The sequence below is a fragment of the Cucurbitaria berberidis genome (assembly GCF_010015615.1).
Source record: "Cucurbitaria berberidis CBS 394.84 unplaced genomic scaffold K460scaffold_2, whole genome shotgun sequence".
NCBI lineage: Eukaryota > Fungi > Ascomycota > Dothideomycetes > Pleosporales > Cucurbitariaceae > Cucurbitaria > Cucurbitaria berberidis.
This window is the reverse complement of record NW_024468936.1, coordinates 1,295,969-1,310,827: the sequence shown is the minus strand read 5'-3', so window position 1 is coordinate 1,310,827 and position 14,859 is coordinate 1,295,969. Positions and strand designations below refer to the sequence as shown.

At 51.6% G+C, this 14,859-nt stretch overlaps 7 protein-coding genes across 7 annotated transcripts; 4 read left to right on the top strand and 3 right to left on the bottom strand.

Annotated features, from left to right (window-relative positions):
* Positions 1-544: 544 nt before the first annotated feature.
* On the bottom strand, positions 545-1,761 carry K460DRAFT_383767 (uncharacterized protein). The gene is made up of 2 exons (XM_040935468.1): positions 1,579-1,761; positions 545-1,503 (listed from the first exon to the last, which is right to left on the bottom strand). The coding sequence occupies exons 1-2, from the start codon at positions 1,590-1,592 to the stop codon at positions 714-716; spliced, it is 804 nt and encodes a 267-aa protein (XP_040789905.1). The 5' UTR covers positions 1,593-1,761; the 3' UTR covers positions 545-713.
* Positions 1,762-1,919: 158 nt separating this feature from the next.
* Positions 1,920-4,430, top strand: K460DRAFT_306421 (glycoside hydrolase family 47 protein). The gene is made up of 4 exons (XM_040930034.1): positions 1,920-2,856; positions 2,903-3,691; positions 3,751-4,017; positions 4,087-4,430. Exons 1-4 carry the CDS (start codon positions 2,156-2,158, stop codon positions 4,133-4,135), a joined length of 1,806 nt encoding a protein of 601 aa, XP_040789904.1. The 5' UTR covers positions 1,920-2,155; the 3' UTR covers positions 4,136-4,430.
* An 881-nt stretch (positions 4,431-5,311) lies between these two features.
* Positions 5,312-6,183, top strand: K460DRAFT_249230 (NAD(P)-binding protein; the record flags this gene model as incomplete). Its single annotated transcript, XM_040927374.1, has 2 exons — positions 5,312-5,873; positions 5,954-6,183. Coding segments are annotated over 2 exons (792 nt in total), but the record flags the coding sequence as incomplete, so codon positions are not given.
* Positions 6,184-7,595: 1,412 nt separating this feature from the next.
* On the top strand, positions 7,596-8,114 carry K460DRAFT_248643 (uncharacterized protein; the record flags this gene model as incomplete). Its single annotated transcript, XM_040927368.1, has 1 exon — positions 7,596-8,114. A coding segment is annotated over one exon (519 nt), but the record flags the coding sequence as incomplete, so codon positions are not given.
* A 330-nt stretch (positions 8,115-8,444) lies between these two features.
* Positions 8,445-10,168, bottom strand: K460DRAFT_363431 (RNA-binding domain-containing protein). Its single transcript, XM_040932817.1, has 5 exons — positions 9,733-10,168; positions 9,388-9,676; positions 9,254-9,325; positions 9,050-9,193; positions 8,445-8,993 (listed from the first exon to the last, which is right to left on the bottom strand). The coding sequence occupies exons 1-5, from the start codon at positions 9,945-9,947 to the stop codon at positions 8,652-8,654; spliced, it is 1,062 nt and encodes a 353-aa protein (XP_040789901.1). The 5' UTR covers positions 9,948-10,168; the 3' UTR covers positions 8,445-8,651.
* A 477-nt stretch (positions 10,169-10,645) lies between these two features.
* K460DRAFT_363430 (sulfite reductase flavo protein alpha-component) lies at positions 10,646-13,487 on the top strand. The gene is made up of 3 exons (XM_040932816.1): positions 10,646-11,274; positions 11,490-12,729; positions 12,793-13,487. The coding sequence occupies exons 1-3, from the start codon at positions 11,132-11,134 to the stop codon at positions 13,027-13,029; spliced, it is 1,620 nt and encodes a 539-aa protein (XP_040789900.1). The 5' UTR covers positions 10,646-11,131; the 3' UTR covers positions 13,030-13,487.
* On the bottom strand, positions 13,048-14,857 carry K460DRAFT_363427 (uncharacterized protein). The gene has a single exon (XM_040932815.1). The coding sequence runs from the start codon at positions 14,658-14,660 to the stop codon at positions 13,212-13,214; it is 1,449 nt and encodes a 482-aa protein (XP_040789899.1). The 5' UTR covers positions 14,661-14,857; the 3' UTR covers positions 13,048-13,211.
* Positions 14,858-14,859: the final 2 nt, after the last annotated feature.

Genomic DNA, 14,859 nt, shown 5'->3' with positions numbered 1-14,859 from the left:
TTCATTCGTTTCTTTTTTGCATTTACTTGGGTCTAGGGCGTGGTTCTGGGCGTATTTCACACAAATCTCTTGGATACTCTATATGTTGTTGTAGTCTGAACTCCTTCTTGTTTTGGATTGTTTCGCTACTACCTTTGCCCTAATACTTGACCTTTACCCGCTTTCTTTTGGTCAGTTGAATTGTGTGGAAAAAATTTGCCTGTTGTAGTTTTAGATACCTGTGTCGACTATGGGAGGACGGTAGGAAGGGACTGTATGGCTCAATGGACGTGATGGCTATATTCGCGGCGTGGACGGACAAGGACACGTGAAGATGTAGAGAATAACATGCTGTTGACACTGAACATTTTTCATATAATTTGAAGTCCCCCTCTCTCGCTAATCGTCATACCATACACCTGATGTGGCCGCGCTCTATTCAAACGGCTTCAGTAGATCAAGACGCAGCCTAACGGCGTCGGACTTTGAGCGCTGGCTAAGTAGTAGAAGGCCTTGCTCGCGTTTTTGGGGCCTCAAGTGCAACAAGCGTGTTGCCAGGTGACTGGTTTCCAGAGTGGGTTGTAGACAGACCTAGATCCAACTTTAAATAAATAGGGTCATTGACCGTCAGCGTATTTGCAATATGACGCCCAGGACAGTGCCAATATGTACTTCTTCAACATCAGCGCAAGTCATTGTAGATGTCGTGCTAAATTTACTACTCTGCAGAAGACTCATCCTCTCATGCGCAAAACCTCACACCACATCCTTACAGCGGCGTCCCTTTCCTGGACACTATTCACATCTTCCAGAGCCATCATGACCTCTCTAATCTCCGAGCGCCCTAGATCCCGCCCCTCTGTGATCTTACTCCAACAATCCCGAATGACACTCTGCGCATACTCGACATCCAGCCCTTCATCTCCATCCCCATCCGCACCGTTCTCCACCGACTGATACCCCGAGTCCTGGCTATCTTCAACAGTATCCGCGGCACCAACACCCGTGCTAATACACACGACAACGGCGGGCGAGGATACACCGCCGCTCTGTGGCCCTTCACGCGTCGCGCGCAGTTCTCCAATGTAAATGGTACACAGGCCACTCGTATACGCAGTCCCAGCTTGTACGCTTAAAATATGCCGCGGTGTCCATAGCGCTGCCTGCTGATATCGCACTAGTGTTGCATACGCATCCTGTTGGCGAGAGGGTATCGATGCGACTATGCCTTTACCCTTGCCTTGGTCCCCGGGCGGCTGCGTGTAGAGATATGTGCGGTTCTGGCCGTAGACCGAGTGGTGGAGTATGTGTTGGTAGGTGTGCGCGAAGGGCTTTGGCTTGCCGTCCGCGTCATTGGGCGCGGTGTGATCTCTCGGGGTGGTGTCGCGGAAGACTCGGTAGGAGAGTGTCCATTGTGCTTCGCGGGAAGCGTTTTGGAAGTTTGTTTCTATGCTTTGGACGAGCGTGCTTACGGTGTTTAGCGATGTGTCGAGGTTGGTGGTGGGGTTGGGGATGAAGTAGAGCCTGTGGTGGAAGATTAGTACTAGGTAGCTTCCAAGAGGTTTGCAATCTGGGTATGGGGAGTGCAAAAGTACTTACCCGCTATACTTCATGTTGAAAGAGAATTAGGGACGCTTTTGGGCTCATGTATCTGCGCCTTGCGACTGAACGCCAGCAGTGGATGATGTCTTTCAAGTAGAGGACATCTATTAAAGGGGGTGATTTTCCTAACCAGGGTTATGGGCGTGACACCGCGAAGCAAAGCTCAATTGATGGTGGAGAGTAGCACTCATGCTGATGGATGATGGGACGGTTGCGATCGGCGCAGGGATGGCCCTGCTAGCTTTCCGTTAACCATGCACCACGCGTCGGCTTTCCCCATGGCTCTCGGAAGCCTTAGCCTAGGCATGCATCATCTGAGGCTGCGCTCTCAATCCGCGTCTTTACACCCATTATCTCACTCCGATCCGCCCTTCTGGTTTCCTTGTTTGTTACTTGAATTTATGTCTTAATATTGGGGCAAATCATTACTTGCACTCTTTCGCTCGTTTCAGTCCTTCTCCACATATTCTGCCCTTGTTAGACCGATCCTCATCCCTTCATTGACACGTTTACTTTGCGCGTTTAGACAGTATATAGATTTCTTTAGACGTTACAGATATTTTCCTACGCACAGATGCTCATTTCTGCCGCTATGATACCCCCCGTCCGCCGCATCGTTGTGCTCTGCGTATCCGCTACGTTTCTCTTCCTCGCATTCCGCCAGCTCAATGCCCGAATTGAGCTTCCATCGCCCTCCTCCACATCATCCAGTCGAATTGAGCATCCGTTAAAATGGAAGGACATTCCGCTACGCCATCCTGTCGCGTCGATGATCTCGTTACCCACGGGCAAACCTATTTCAATACCGCGACTACAACACGAGTTCGGCATTGAGACGGAGAACAATAAGGCAGAGAGGCTACACAGACAGGCTGCTGTGAAGGAGGCATTCTTACATACCTGGAAAGGGTATAAGCAATATGCCTGGCTACAAGACGAGGTCACTCCGGTAACAGGAGGCTTCAAGAACGGCTTTGGGCAACGCGGCGCTACGTTGGTAGATGCCTTGGATACACTTATCATCATGGGATTAGAAGAAGAATTTGAGGAGGCTCTCAAAGCTCTCAAGAAGATTGATTTTACGACTGCGGGAGTCACTCGTTTGAACGTGTTTGAGACGACGATCAGATATCTTGGGGGCCTTTTGAGCACATACGACTTGAGTAACGCAAAACATCATGTGTTGTTGCACAAAGCCACCGAGCTAGGAGATATGCTATACGCAGCTTTTGATACGACAAACCGAATGCCGATCACACGTTGGGACTGGGAAGCGTACGTTTTGTCCGCCGTAAAACCAGCATGTACTAACAGAACTCAGTGCTGCCTTAGGAAGCCACCAAGCCGCTGATCCACAAGCGCTCGTCGCTGAGTTAGGGTCATTGACTCTTGAATTCACCCGTCTTTCGCAGCTCACTGGAGACCCGAAATATTTTGATGCCGTGCAGAGGATCTCCGACCTACTGGAGAAACATCAACAGCGAACCAAGATACCTGGACTGTTTCCTGTTCTTGTTAGTCCTCTCCGTGAGGAGTTTGACGTCGGCGAAACCTTCACCATGGGCGGTATGTCTGATTCGCTGTACGAATACTTTCCCAAGCAGTATCTGCTCCTTGGTGGGCTCTCAGAACAGTACCGGAATCTTTACGACAATGCCATTGAGGCTGCCAAACAACACTTGTTTTTCCGCCCATTAATCCCCCAGGACCAGAACATCCTCATATCTGGCGACGCACGAATCAGTTCCGCTGGATCAGCCAAAATAGAACCGGACGGCCAACATTTGACTTGCTTTGCTGGCGGTATGGTCGCTCTTGCTGCAAAGGTTTTCAATCGTACGGATGAGCTGGACGTCGCTCGCAAACTTGTCGACGGTTGCATTTGGGCGTACGATTCTATGCCCATGGGCATTATGCCGGAGACGTTCAAAACGATTCCGTGCTACAGCGATGAGGATTGCGCGTGGGACATCAAGAAGTGGCACACGGCGGTCAAGGATGCATACTCAGCTGACTACAACACGCTACAATGGGACGTCCCCGATATCATCGAAGCAGATGGTCTGCAACCTGGGTTCGCCAAGATTGGGGACCCGCGATACTTACTACGGTAGATCTCTCACCCCACCCCTTCTTTACTAACGGGGTTGCAGACTAACATTTGTGTAGTCCTGAAGCCATTGAATCCATCTTCGTCCTCTACCGCATAACAGGTGACTCTACTCTACAAGATACCGCCTGGCGCATGTTCGAAGCCATCAACAACGCCACCATGACCGAAATTGCGCACTCGGCCATTGCTGACGTCACACTTCCACAGGGGAAGGAGACAAAAAAGTTGGACCAATGCGAGAGCTTCTGGGTGGCGGAGACGTTGAAGTACTTTTATCTGATATTTAGTGAACCGGGGCTTGTGAGCCTAGATGAATATGTATTGTAAGTACCTATGTCAGGGGGGTTAGGAGAGAAAACCGCCATATGTAGAACAAGACTAATGGTGAACAGTAATACGGAGGCACACCCGCTGCGCAGGCCGCAGGCGGTACAAAAGTAACATGCTATTATAGATGTCTCGATGTGTGGGGAACTTATCGTCGATATCACGAGGATAGGGAAGTATCTAGTCGGTGCTAGGAGACGAAATGTTCGAAAAACTTGCAGCATTTACCGAGCCAACATCGAACGAAGCGTAGCATCCTAAGTGTAAATATATACTAAGCTGTGTAACCACGCAGGTCCAAGCAACCATGTTGCAGTATCAACATACCATTACCTTCACAAATATATCCACTACGTACGTGGTCTTCCAAATGGTCGACGAGGCACCTAGAGCTTAGTCCGAAGCACACAATTAATTAGTATATTAGCTAAGCGGGCCTGTGACCCCCTCATTAACCCTAGTATGTGATTAAGTCCTCGCGCCTAAGTCGTTGCATCTACCTAATCTTTGGCAAAAAAGAATGGTCTAAAACAACCAGGTCTATTGAATTTGCGGTAGCAGACTAGACCGGTAACGGGAAGCTATGTCAGATTGCGTTAAGGAAGAGAGATACTAGGACTAATATGATAGAAGTGCACGTTATATGGAAGTCAACGGGGCTAACAATGCTGCTACCGCATTTCTCATACATACCGTAGCACGCATATGCATTCGATCCATATGAGCCCGCGACGACAGACCATGCGGTCGCTGGAGAGTCATAACAACTGCACACATATTTCTATCATATCCACGTCATGTTCAACCATACTCTTGTCATCACGCCGGTTGGATCTAGAAACCTATAAGCTTATCTGTGCCGCCTGTTCACTTCGCGAAAGCGATATAGTGTGGGGCGTTGCTTTCTCTCTCATATTAACACCCGCTAGCCCTCGGGAATCCCTTCAAGAATACTTGAGAGAACTGCTCTAGTAGTTGAGTTGTTGGGTTCTGATATGTAGCGGCTCAAAGTTCACATTACTAAGTACCCGTAGACCCTTGGCCACGCTAACACCCCGCATAAAGATGCCGAGGTTCTTTCCAGACAGCTCTGCGGACAACTAGAGTCATGACTTTGGCTATGATCATGCACTATCGCACATTCATCCATCTATACTCACCTTTGCAACACTTACCTACAGCGGGAAAGCCTCCCTAAAACATAACCCCTCACCCAAATCGAATCCTACTATCATCCCGTCTCCTCTACGCACATTAATAGCTATTGTGGACTATCGACCAGCTTCCACAATGACACACGCCGCTTCGAAAGACGACCTGCGCGTCAGCACCCTCTTCGACTTCTCCAACCATGTCGCTCTTGTAACTGGCGGAGCCACTGGCCTCGGCGAGATGGCCGCGCAAGCTTTCGTCCAAAACGGTGCACGCGTCTTCATCGCCTCGCGCAAAGAGAAGGAACTCAAGTCCACGACCGACCGCTTGAACAAACTCGGGCCAGGAAAATGCGAGTACATCGTTGCAGACCTGAAGGACAAAGCGGGCTGCCTCGGCCTCTGCGCCGAAGTAAAGAAGCGGACGGATCGATTGACGGTGCTGGTGAATAATACCGGCGCGAGTTGGGGCGATGACTACTATGACTACCCTGAGCATGCGTGGGATAAGTTGTACAGTTTGAATGTGAAGAATATCTTCTACATGACCGTTGGGATGGAACCATTACTACTTAAAGGAGCGACCCCGCATACTCCTAGTCGGGTTATCAATATTGCGAGCATGGCTGGTATCACCACAGTTGATGTCACGACGGGGGAGGCTGGTGGACTGTCGAAGCCGGGGCAAGGCACATTCTCTTGTGAGTCTACACTTATATCCCTTTCTTCTTCCACGTGATGACAAAGAAGCTTGAGTTGAATTAACTGATTAAATCTACAGACGGCCCGGCAAAGGCAGCATGCATCCACCTCACCAAAATGCAAGCCTCCAAGCTCGCCCCCAAGAATATCATGGTAAACGTCATCTGCCCTGGCGTCTTCCCGTCGCGAATGACAAACTTCGGTCTCGAAAAGTACGCCGACGCCTTGATATCAGGGCAACCAACGGGCAGGGTAGGCAAGCCGAGTGATTTTGGAGGACTTGTGCTATTCTTGAGTAGCTCGGGTAGTGCGCATATGACGGGAAATGCTATTGAGATTGACGGAGGTGCTACTTTGACAGGATGGAGGGGGAAGATTGGGGAGGGTGGGGAGAGTAAGCTGTAAGATGGCAATGAAAAGAAATAGCTGACAGGTCGATGTGGCTCGAACCTAGCCTGGTGAACAGTTGGGTCGAGCTCGATGGTGACGGGTGTATGTCCCAGCTCGGCAGTTATGTGCTACAAGGGCTCTGAACTATTTACGCACCGACAACTCCGAATTAACTCCAAGTTTCAAGTTTCGAACGTTGAATTTCGTCAAGGCTGTCGACTGTACTAGTGTAAGAGAAAGATATATGTGATGTTGTATAGCTATCATAGCTATTAATGTTCGGTTGAGGGATGTGTTTCTCGGTACGAAGCGACGCTAACGTGCTACATTGGTGTATCACCCCCTTGGCTGGTTGAACTTCGCGATCGCACACCCACTGCCTCTCACAAGCGAGTTCAGTTCTCGTTTGACCAAAACTTACGATGGTAATGTCAAATATATGACTAAATCGATGGCCTGTAAGATGGTGAGTGCTCTCGGTTACTCCGCAGCGATGCGACGCCGCCTTGTACAATATCTACTTTCTTCTTACTACAACGCCTACAAAACGTCGCTGATTTGTAGCACGGCTCTAATCATTCAAAATCTTCTGAGCAAGTTTTAACTTCGCGAACAAGCATTCATCGCCAGCAAAACGCTACCAGGATCACGTTCCATCACCCACCATCAAGTGCCAAAAGCGCAGGCACCAAAACATGAACCACGTCCCTGAAAACAACACCACTCAAACTCCCGAATTTCCCATTAGGCGAAAACAGGCACACCTCGGAGTTTGGAAGCTGCCTTAGGTGTAGTTTTGTTCATGCTGGGCGATATCTCAAACCCGAGACGTCGGGGGACAAAACGTCACAGTCTCAAACGACCATGACAGCCCTGCTGAAAAGTGTTACAACAGCGTTAGTGACACAACAACACCTATGGTACGTGCCTGATGTATCGTACGCGCCTGAGTCCCTGATCCTGTAATAGCGATAGGGAATGTGAATAAGAGTAGCATGATGTCGCTTTGCATTACTTTTCCGATCATCGCATTACACTGTCTGTCGCTTTCATTCTTTGCATTTCTACCTCCCTCCGGTTAGGGATCTTTTGTTTCTTCGCTTCAATCAATCCCTATTACAGTCTTGCATTCAACTATCTACTTGTATATACATATCCCCTTCATACATACGGCCACCACATATCACCAATAACAACCCGAAACACCAACAAAAAACAAAATGCATACCCCCAACCTCACCAGCCTGGCCCTCCTCAACCTCTTCCTCTCCCTCTCAGCCGCCCTACCAACAGCCGCCAACGTCGAAACCAGCACCACCCCATACATATACCTCACCCCCCGCCAAAACGCCGCGTGCTTCGTAACCGGCACCAAAGCCCTCCCCGCAGAAGTAGCAAACATAGCCACCGCCCTCTCCAACAGCGTAACTTGCTCCGCGGCCAAGAAAACAATCTCAAACGTCCCCGACGTAACCTCTGGCGCCGTGACCTTCTCTTCCATCGACTTCAGCAAAGCAGGTAACGGCCAGACTCCGCTCGCATTCGCACTGGATAAATTTGCTACTGCGGACCCACTGGCGAGCACGGATTTGAAGAAGTTCCAGGATAGTCTGGATGTGTATCAGGCGACTGAGGCGGGAATAAGGAGTGAGGGAGGCAGTCTGGCGATTAAGGTGCCCAAGTTCTTTTTGGAGATGCAGGTTAGTCGCATTCAGACGGCGCAGGGAAACCCGCCTACGGCCGCGGGGCTGCAGGTGGATCATTTGAGGGATAAGGTTACGAAGAACGGGGCCAAGGAGAGCAAGGCGCTGCTCGATCAGGTGGTTGCTTTGGCTGCGAAGTTGACTTGAGCTGGTAGCTAAGTGGGTGAGAGAGTTGAATAGGGTTGGAGTTTGACCAACAACATACCCTTGACTGTTACAAGCCAAACACCTGGGTATAGTTAATTTCACAGAAGGAATGGAAATGGCAGTATATATCCCGTCCAAAGAACTCAGAAAAAGACATAAATTCATCATAACTATATCATCACTTATCAAACAAGCACAAGATAAGCTTTCTGTCGTAGCCTTCATGGATCCAAAGTTGGACCAGGGGCAAGGTTCTTTTGTGATATTCATCGCTCGACTAGTTAAAACAAGTTTTCCGTAACCGTAAAGTTGGGAAATAGTCCACCATAGACACCGTCCGATAGACTCCGATTCCACTTTTTCGATTGAATGACCCGTTAACTCGAACAAACTATGATAATAGCCGTAGCCTATATTTCTATCATGGTAGTGGTAGATGTCGATAGGCCAGAAACTTCGTTACACAAATCCCGCAGCGCAATGCAATGTCGAAGCGTGCTCGCTGGGGGTGGGGCGCGCCTAGGCAGTGGCCGCTACCTAAGCGGTGGTGGTGGCAGCGGGCGCCTCGGCGGCCTTCTCGGCAGACTCGGTGGTGGCACCCTCGGTGGTGGCCTCGCCCTCGGCGCCCTCATGGTCGTCTTCCTTGCCGGGGGAGTCAATCGCGACCTTAACGGCGATCTCACGGCCCTCGATCTCCTTGCCGTTCATCTCGCTGCAAGCCTTCTGCTGGAGCTCCTCGGAACCAAGCGTCACGAAACCGAAGCCACGGCCCTTGCGGGGCTCACCGCGAGCCTGCAACTTCTTGACCATGAAACGGGGGATGGGGCGGAGGGCGATCTTGGCCTGGGTGGGGGAGTAGTCCTGGAAGATCTCGAGGAGCTGGACAATGTTAGTAAATGTGTGCATGGAAAGAGCATTCGCACAGTTGAGCGTACCTTGTCCTCCTTGAGGTCGTAGGGAAGGTTGGCAACCATGACCTTGGTCTTGGAGGGAACGCCATCCTCGGGGGGACCGCGCTGCTTGCGCTCGCGGGGCTCACGCGGCTCACGGGGAGCAGCGGACTTCTTGTCGTCGGTGCCCTGCTTAGCGGTTAGCGCTTCATTCGCAGTCTTGGTCAGGGGAGCAACTTGGCCACGTACATTTGTAGGGGTAGAGTCCGCAGGGGCGGCATCAGTGGCCTCGACGTTCTCGGCACCCTCAGCGCCATCAGCCTGGTTGGTCAATATCATTAGCATGTATTTCACCATGTAGAGTGGTTGCAAGGCATGCTTACAGCACGTCCACCACGTCCAGCGCGACCACCACGGCCACGTCCGCGTCCACGTCCACGGGTGGAGTTACGGCGACGGTGCTCAGAGCTGGCACCTTCGGCACCGCTGCCAGTGCCCTCGGCGTGGGCCTCAGGGGTGCGGGCAAGCTGGATGGAAACCTTGCGGTCGAGGATGGCCTTGCCGTTGAGCTCGGCAATGGCACGCTCGGCCTCGGAGGGCGTCGAAAGGGCGACAAAGGCGTATCCGACGGGGCGCGAGGTGCGCGGGTTGGTGGGAATGGTCGTGGACTCGCTGTGCGACATGTTAGCTCAGACATGCGTCATATGGTCAGGGATGTGTCTACGTACACCAGGTAGTCCTTGAAGAAGTCCTTCAACTCCCCCTCGGTGGTCGCATACGCGAGGTTTCCAATGTAAAGTCGCCTGCCCTCGGCGGCGCTCGCACGCACAGCCTCATCGTCGGCTGCGGTGGACTGCTGGGCGCCGGTGCTCTCGGTGGTGGGAGCGTTGTCAAGGGAGGTGGTGGCCATCTGGGCGGTGACACTGTCGATGGGGGCGGACATTTTTGCTGAAGTTTGTGGGGGTTGACGAGCACGAGTAGAAGACTGTGCAAAGAAGTTGAGGAAACTTGGAGTCCTGGTAGACCGGTAAAGGTAACCTTGAACAGTAGTTGGTGGTGTTTGGGAGATGGATTGTCGAACCGCCTGGAGGTGGAACTATTGACGAGGGGGGTGGGGATGGGTAGCTACGAGCCCGGAGAAGTTGAGAGAGGGATGGGTTGATGTGGGTGCGTTGGGTGTCTCTGGTGTTGATCTTGAGGAGGAGAAAAGGGAGCGGAGCAGGCTTCAAAAATAAAGAGGAGATGGCGCACGGCACACTTTGGGGCTAGTCCCGATTGAGCAGCGGAAGCGACGACCGGGGGGGCCATGGAATGGGCAGTCGCTCTATGTACTAGTAGGCAACCGCGGTGAGAGACGGACGGTACCTAGTAATTGGCGATAAGAGTAGAGGGAGTGAATTGATTATAACGATACCTTATTCATGAGTATTTTCCCGAGGTATGTAATGTATGGTATGTACCTACTGTACGATTGAAGATTTACTCCCAAGCGAGCTGCAGATGCTCTCCATCCATGGCGCCACACCAACCAGCCCAGCCCAGCCTCAAGGCTTGAGCCTTGGAGCGAGCAGCTTCATCACCCCAAAGAGCCGCCCCACAGAGCCGCTAAAAAAGAACCTCAAGCACCGCACCATGAAGCCCCCAAGACCCGCCAGCCGCCAGCCGTTGACGACGTGTCCGCTAGCGCACCGCTCTTTCTCACCGCGCGCCAGCCGAAAGTCTCTTTCTCGCCCAGGCCTCTTTTCCGCCTAGCCTCACCGCGCTTTCGAGGCGCACAACCCTAGAAGCACTTGATGGCCACTACCCACCACCCGCGCCGCGCCCTGGTCCTCTATGGCTCCGAGACGGGATCTGCTCAGGATGTGGCCGAGGAGATGGGACGGGTCGCTGAGCGTCTGCGCTTTACCACAGAGGTGGCGGAGTTGAACGCTGTCAGTCTTGTATGTCGACGACCATGTATACTCCATCTAGACTTTCGTTTGACTCTCTGTGCAGAAGCAACTGCTGCAGCACAGCGTCGTTTTGATCTCCATATCCACCACAGGCCAGGGTGAACTACCAGCGAACAGCCAGACCTTCTGGAGAGCCCTGCGAAGTGCAAGACTCAGGCCCGGATGTCTGCACCACATGAGGTTTGCTTCTTTTGGTCTGGGAGACACTTCGTACCCCAAGTTCAACTGGGCGCACCGTAAACTCTACAATCGCCTCATACAGCTGGGAGCCCAGCCGGTTTGCGATCGGGGCGAGTCTGACGAGCAGCATCCAGAAGGGTAGGTACTTCCCACAGTGATTATAATGCCTCCTGCTTCGTGGCCTGCTTGTATTACATTTGCCATTCTCATTAAGAGTTGGCACTTGCCCCCAAAGTACCTACCAACTTGTGATTCACTCGAGTTTGCACTTTCTCTTCCAGAGATTCAACCTTCCATTAGCTGTCTACATCTCACGCACCACCAAACTTCTCCCCTTGTCTAACATCTCCAAGAATCGACGGCTCGTTTCTCCCGTGGTCGACAAACCTGCGCCACCGCCTCCTTGAAGAATACCCCTTGCCAAAAGGTGTTCATCCAATACCAGACGACGTTCTCCTAGACCCAAAATGGGTGCTCGCCTTTGTAGACAATAGCTCAGCAGCCCCCCAAACACTTGAATTAGTCCCAGAGGCAACAACAAATGGCGACACCGTAGACACACCCCCTCTAGACCTCCTCAACATCCCCAATGGCATCACCGCACAAGTCACTTCCAATGAGCGCATCACACCCACCACGCACTTCCAAGATGTCCGACACCTCAAACTATCACTCGCAGGCACCCATCCCTACGTGCCCGGCGATGTACTCACTCTCTACCCCAAGAACTTCCCCTCGGACGTATCGAACTTCATCTCGCTCATGGACTGGACACCCATCGCTGACGTACCCCTACACTTCGTTCCCTCCGCACCCTCAGTATCACCAACAGCGACACTACCAATTCCACACGTTTCCCACAGCGCTACTATCACGCTAAGAAGGCTGTTAACAAACCATCTGGATATCATCGCCATCCCCCGCCGCTCCTTCTTCGCCCAACTAGCACACTACACAACCGACCCCTTCCACCGCGATCGCCTCCTCGAATTCACGAACCCAGAATACATTGACGAACTGTACGACTACACGACCCGCCCGCGCCGCAGCATCCTCGAAGTCTTACAAGAATTCGAATCCGTCAAGATCCCCTGGCAACGCATATGCAGCATCATCCCCGCACTGCGCGGCCGCCAGTTCAGTATTGCAAGTGCGCTGAATGCCTCTGCTGCGATACATGGCAAAACGGAGATTGAGTTGCTGATTGCCATTGTCAAGTATAAGACGGTTATCAAGCGGATTAGGCAGGGTGTTGCGACGCGGTATATTGCCTCGCTTGCGTCTGGGCAAGACATAACTGTTACACTAAGTAAAGGCGGGCTGGGCGTCAGTGCAAAAGAGGTAGATAGGCCGGTCGTCATGGTTGGCCCGGGCACGGGCGTCGCGCCTATGCGGGCGTTAATCTACCAACGAAAGCAGTGGCGGGAAGAAGCTCGTGGAGATGCAGCAGCCAGCGATGCCGCGCAAGTAAAAGATCTACTCTTCTTTGGATGTAGGAACGCCGAGGCAGATTACTTCTTCAAAGACGAGTGGGCAGCGTTGAAGAAAGAGCATGTGCCGCTAGATGTCTTCGCTGCGTTCTCGCGAGATCAGGTATGTCCTCTGCATCTCCATTTATCAGCTCCCTTCAAGGTACACATGCTGACGTCCTAACAGCGGCAAAAAGTCTACGTCCAAGACCTCATCCGCCAAGAAAGCTCACTCATCTACGACGCCCTTTCTAAGAAGAACGGAATCATCTATATATGCGGCTCCTCGGGCAAAATGCCTCAAGCGATACGCGAAGCCCTCATTGAAGGGTTCCAAGAACATGGTTCTTTGAGCAGAGATGAAGCAGAGCAGTATTTAGCAGGGATGGAGAAGGGTGGTCGGTATAGGCAGGAGACGTGGTGATTATTGCTACAATTTGATAATGCGGATATAAGAAAAAATCAATTTTGATACGGATGATATTCAGGGTGGTTTGTCCAACAAATGTACAATGAACCCAGGACCCTCCACTACCACAACTACCAAAGAAAACGCGCAGACTCTTTCAACACCTGGTATGAAAGTGATACGTGTGAGACGACCGCCTAGCTGGGCGACATCGACCGTGAACTTTCCTCCGAAAGAGCCCTTTGCTGCACCACCATCCAACCCGGTTCCTGGTCTTCCAATATCTCAAATGGTCCCGGCCCATAAAGTTTCTCTGATATGGACGTAAATCGCACACCCACATTAGCAAAGGCTTGCTTCACCTCTATCACGCCTGGAGGGAATATGCCGAGCTGTGGCGGCCAACCCTTCAAGATTAATTTCTGTAGTCTAGGTAGTGCCGACTTTACCACGGACGCAAGTGAGTGGAGGAAGGGTTCCAGTGCGTCGGCGAGACCACGAGGTATATCCTCTTCTACTGTCCACACCAAATGGAACTGGAGCAGTTCGACCGTCGATGGCAGTCTTTGTGCGAATTCTGTCGCAGCTTCTACGATGCCCGAGCTGCTATTCGATGCAACATGGGCTCGTAAATCGGGCGGGCTAATGCTCAACGTGCGCAAACGCGTTACACATTGCAGAGCGGACAGGAGAGACGAGGCTCTCCAATAACCTAAGAACGGATCGTTCAAAGTAAGATGCTCGAGGGATGCGTGTTGATGCAAGAGACATTGTGCGAGCGCATCGTAGTTGAAATCGTAATAATGACCGTCAACGTCGTCCGGACATTGAGAGTATGAGAAGGACTTGAGCGAGTTGAGGACTTGGAAGAGTGGAATGAAGCTGGATAAGCCCATGTAGGATATTCCGATCTTGAGGTGTTCGACTGAGGATCCGGCAGCTAATCTCTCTGCGACTGATTGATCGTACCATGCATATGTTCTAACCTCGTCCGTCTCAATGACGGACTCGATACTGAGGCTCCGCAGGGAAGGCAGCGTCAAGAGCGGTACGATATTCTCAAGTCGTAGCGTACCGTCCAGGGTGATGGATTGAAGATGTTCGAATTGTGTTGGGTGGGCGGCGATGTTTTCAAACCAGGAGGTGCTTCTGTCCCAGAGGTCAACCTCATGCACAATTAACCTCTCGACCTTCGGTACAAAAAACAGGAAAAACTCGAGATACCACCAGTGAAGTTCTGGACTGTGAGGGAAGGCCGTGAAACGTGATGAGAGTTCAGGAACTCTGGGGTAGGCGCGAGCCCCCAGCCCCCTTGCCAGTTGACGTCTAGTTGCTGGATCCACCATACGATGTAAAGATTCCGGAAGCCAATAGTCTTGGTACCAGACCACTTCCTTAACATATTCCGCGATTGTTGGACATCCACGTGGGGGTGTTAGAGCTATAGTGCGTAGGAACTTCTCGGGGGCGCGACCTGGGAATCTGCGATACATATGACCAAGTGTTATATGGTGGAAATGCCAATTTGTCATGTTTAGGGCGTGGATAGCCGGCAAATCATCGTCGTCGAATTGATCTAGTATCAGTAGTACTAGTTCATAAGGAAGCGTACCCAGACTATGACAGGGCAGGAATGTTGTTTCCATATTGGGTTCGACTGTTCAGGGAGCTATCGGGTCGAAGAAGTAGATTTCGCAACGACAAAGAGGGTCAACTGAATACGCGCGGAACTAAATAATGTAGGAAAATACAAGCTAGGAAGAACGAAACAGATTTGGGTAATGGGGGGTTGTTTTATACTAGTGAATAAAGCGGGGACATGGGACGGGAAGCGGCTACGTTATT

Excerpts from the sequence above, each read along its gene's own strand:
- K460DRAFT_306421 (XM_040930034.1), top strand. The coding sequence starts at position 2,156 with ATGCTCATTTCTGCCGCTATGATACCCCCCGTCCGCCGCATCGTTGTG. Across the intron at positions 2,857-2,902 it reads ACACGTTGGGACTGGGAAGC|TGCTGCCTTAGGAAGCCACC; the intron begins GTACGTTTTGTC and ends AACAGAACTCAG. Across the intron at positions 3,692-3,750 it reads GACCCGCGATACTTACTACG|TCCTGAAGCCATTGAATCCA; the intron begins GTAGATCTCTCA and ends ACATTTGTGTAG.
- K460DRAFT_363430 (XM_040932816.1), top strand. The coding sequence starts at position 11,132 with ATGAGGTTTGCTTCTTTTGGTCTGGGAGACACTTCGTACCCCAAGTTC. Across the intron at positions 11,275-11,489 it reads GACGAGCAGCATCCAGAAGG|AATCGACGGCTCGTTTCTCC; the intron begins GTAGGTACTTCC and ends AACATCTCCAAG. Across the intron at positions 12,730-12,792 it reads CTGCGTTCTCGCGAGATCAG|CGGCAAAAAGTCTACGTCCA; the intron begins GTATGTCCTCTG and ends ACGTCCTAACAG.
- K460DRAFT_363431 (XM_040932817.1), bottom strand. The coding sequence starts at position 9,947 with ATGTCCGCCCCCATCGACAGTGTCACCGCCCAGATGGCCACCACCTCC. Across the intron at positions 9,326-9,387 it reads CTGGACGTGGTGGACGTGCT|GCTGATGGCGCTGAGGGTGC; the intron begins GTAAGCATGCCT and ends TTGACCAACCAG. Across the intron at positions 8,994-9,049 it reads ACGACCTCAAGGAGGACAAG|CTCCTCGAGATCTTCCAGGA; the intron begins GTACGCTCAACT and ends AACATTGTCCAG.
- K460DRAFT_363427 (XM_040932815.1), bottom strand. The coding sequence starts at position 14,660 with ATGGAAACAACATTCCTGCCCTGTCATAGTCTGGGTACGCTTCCTTAT.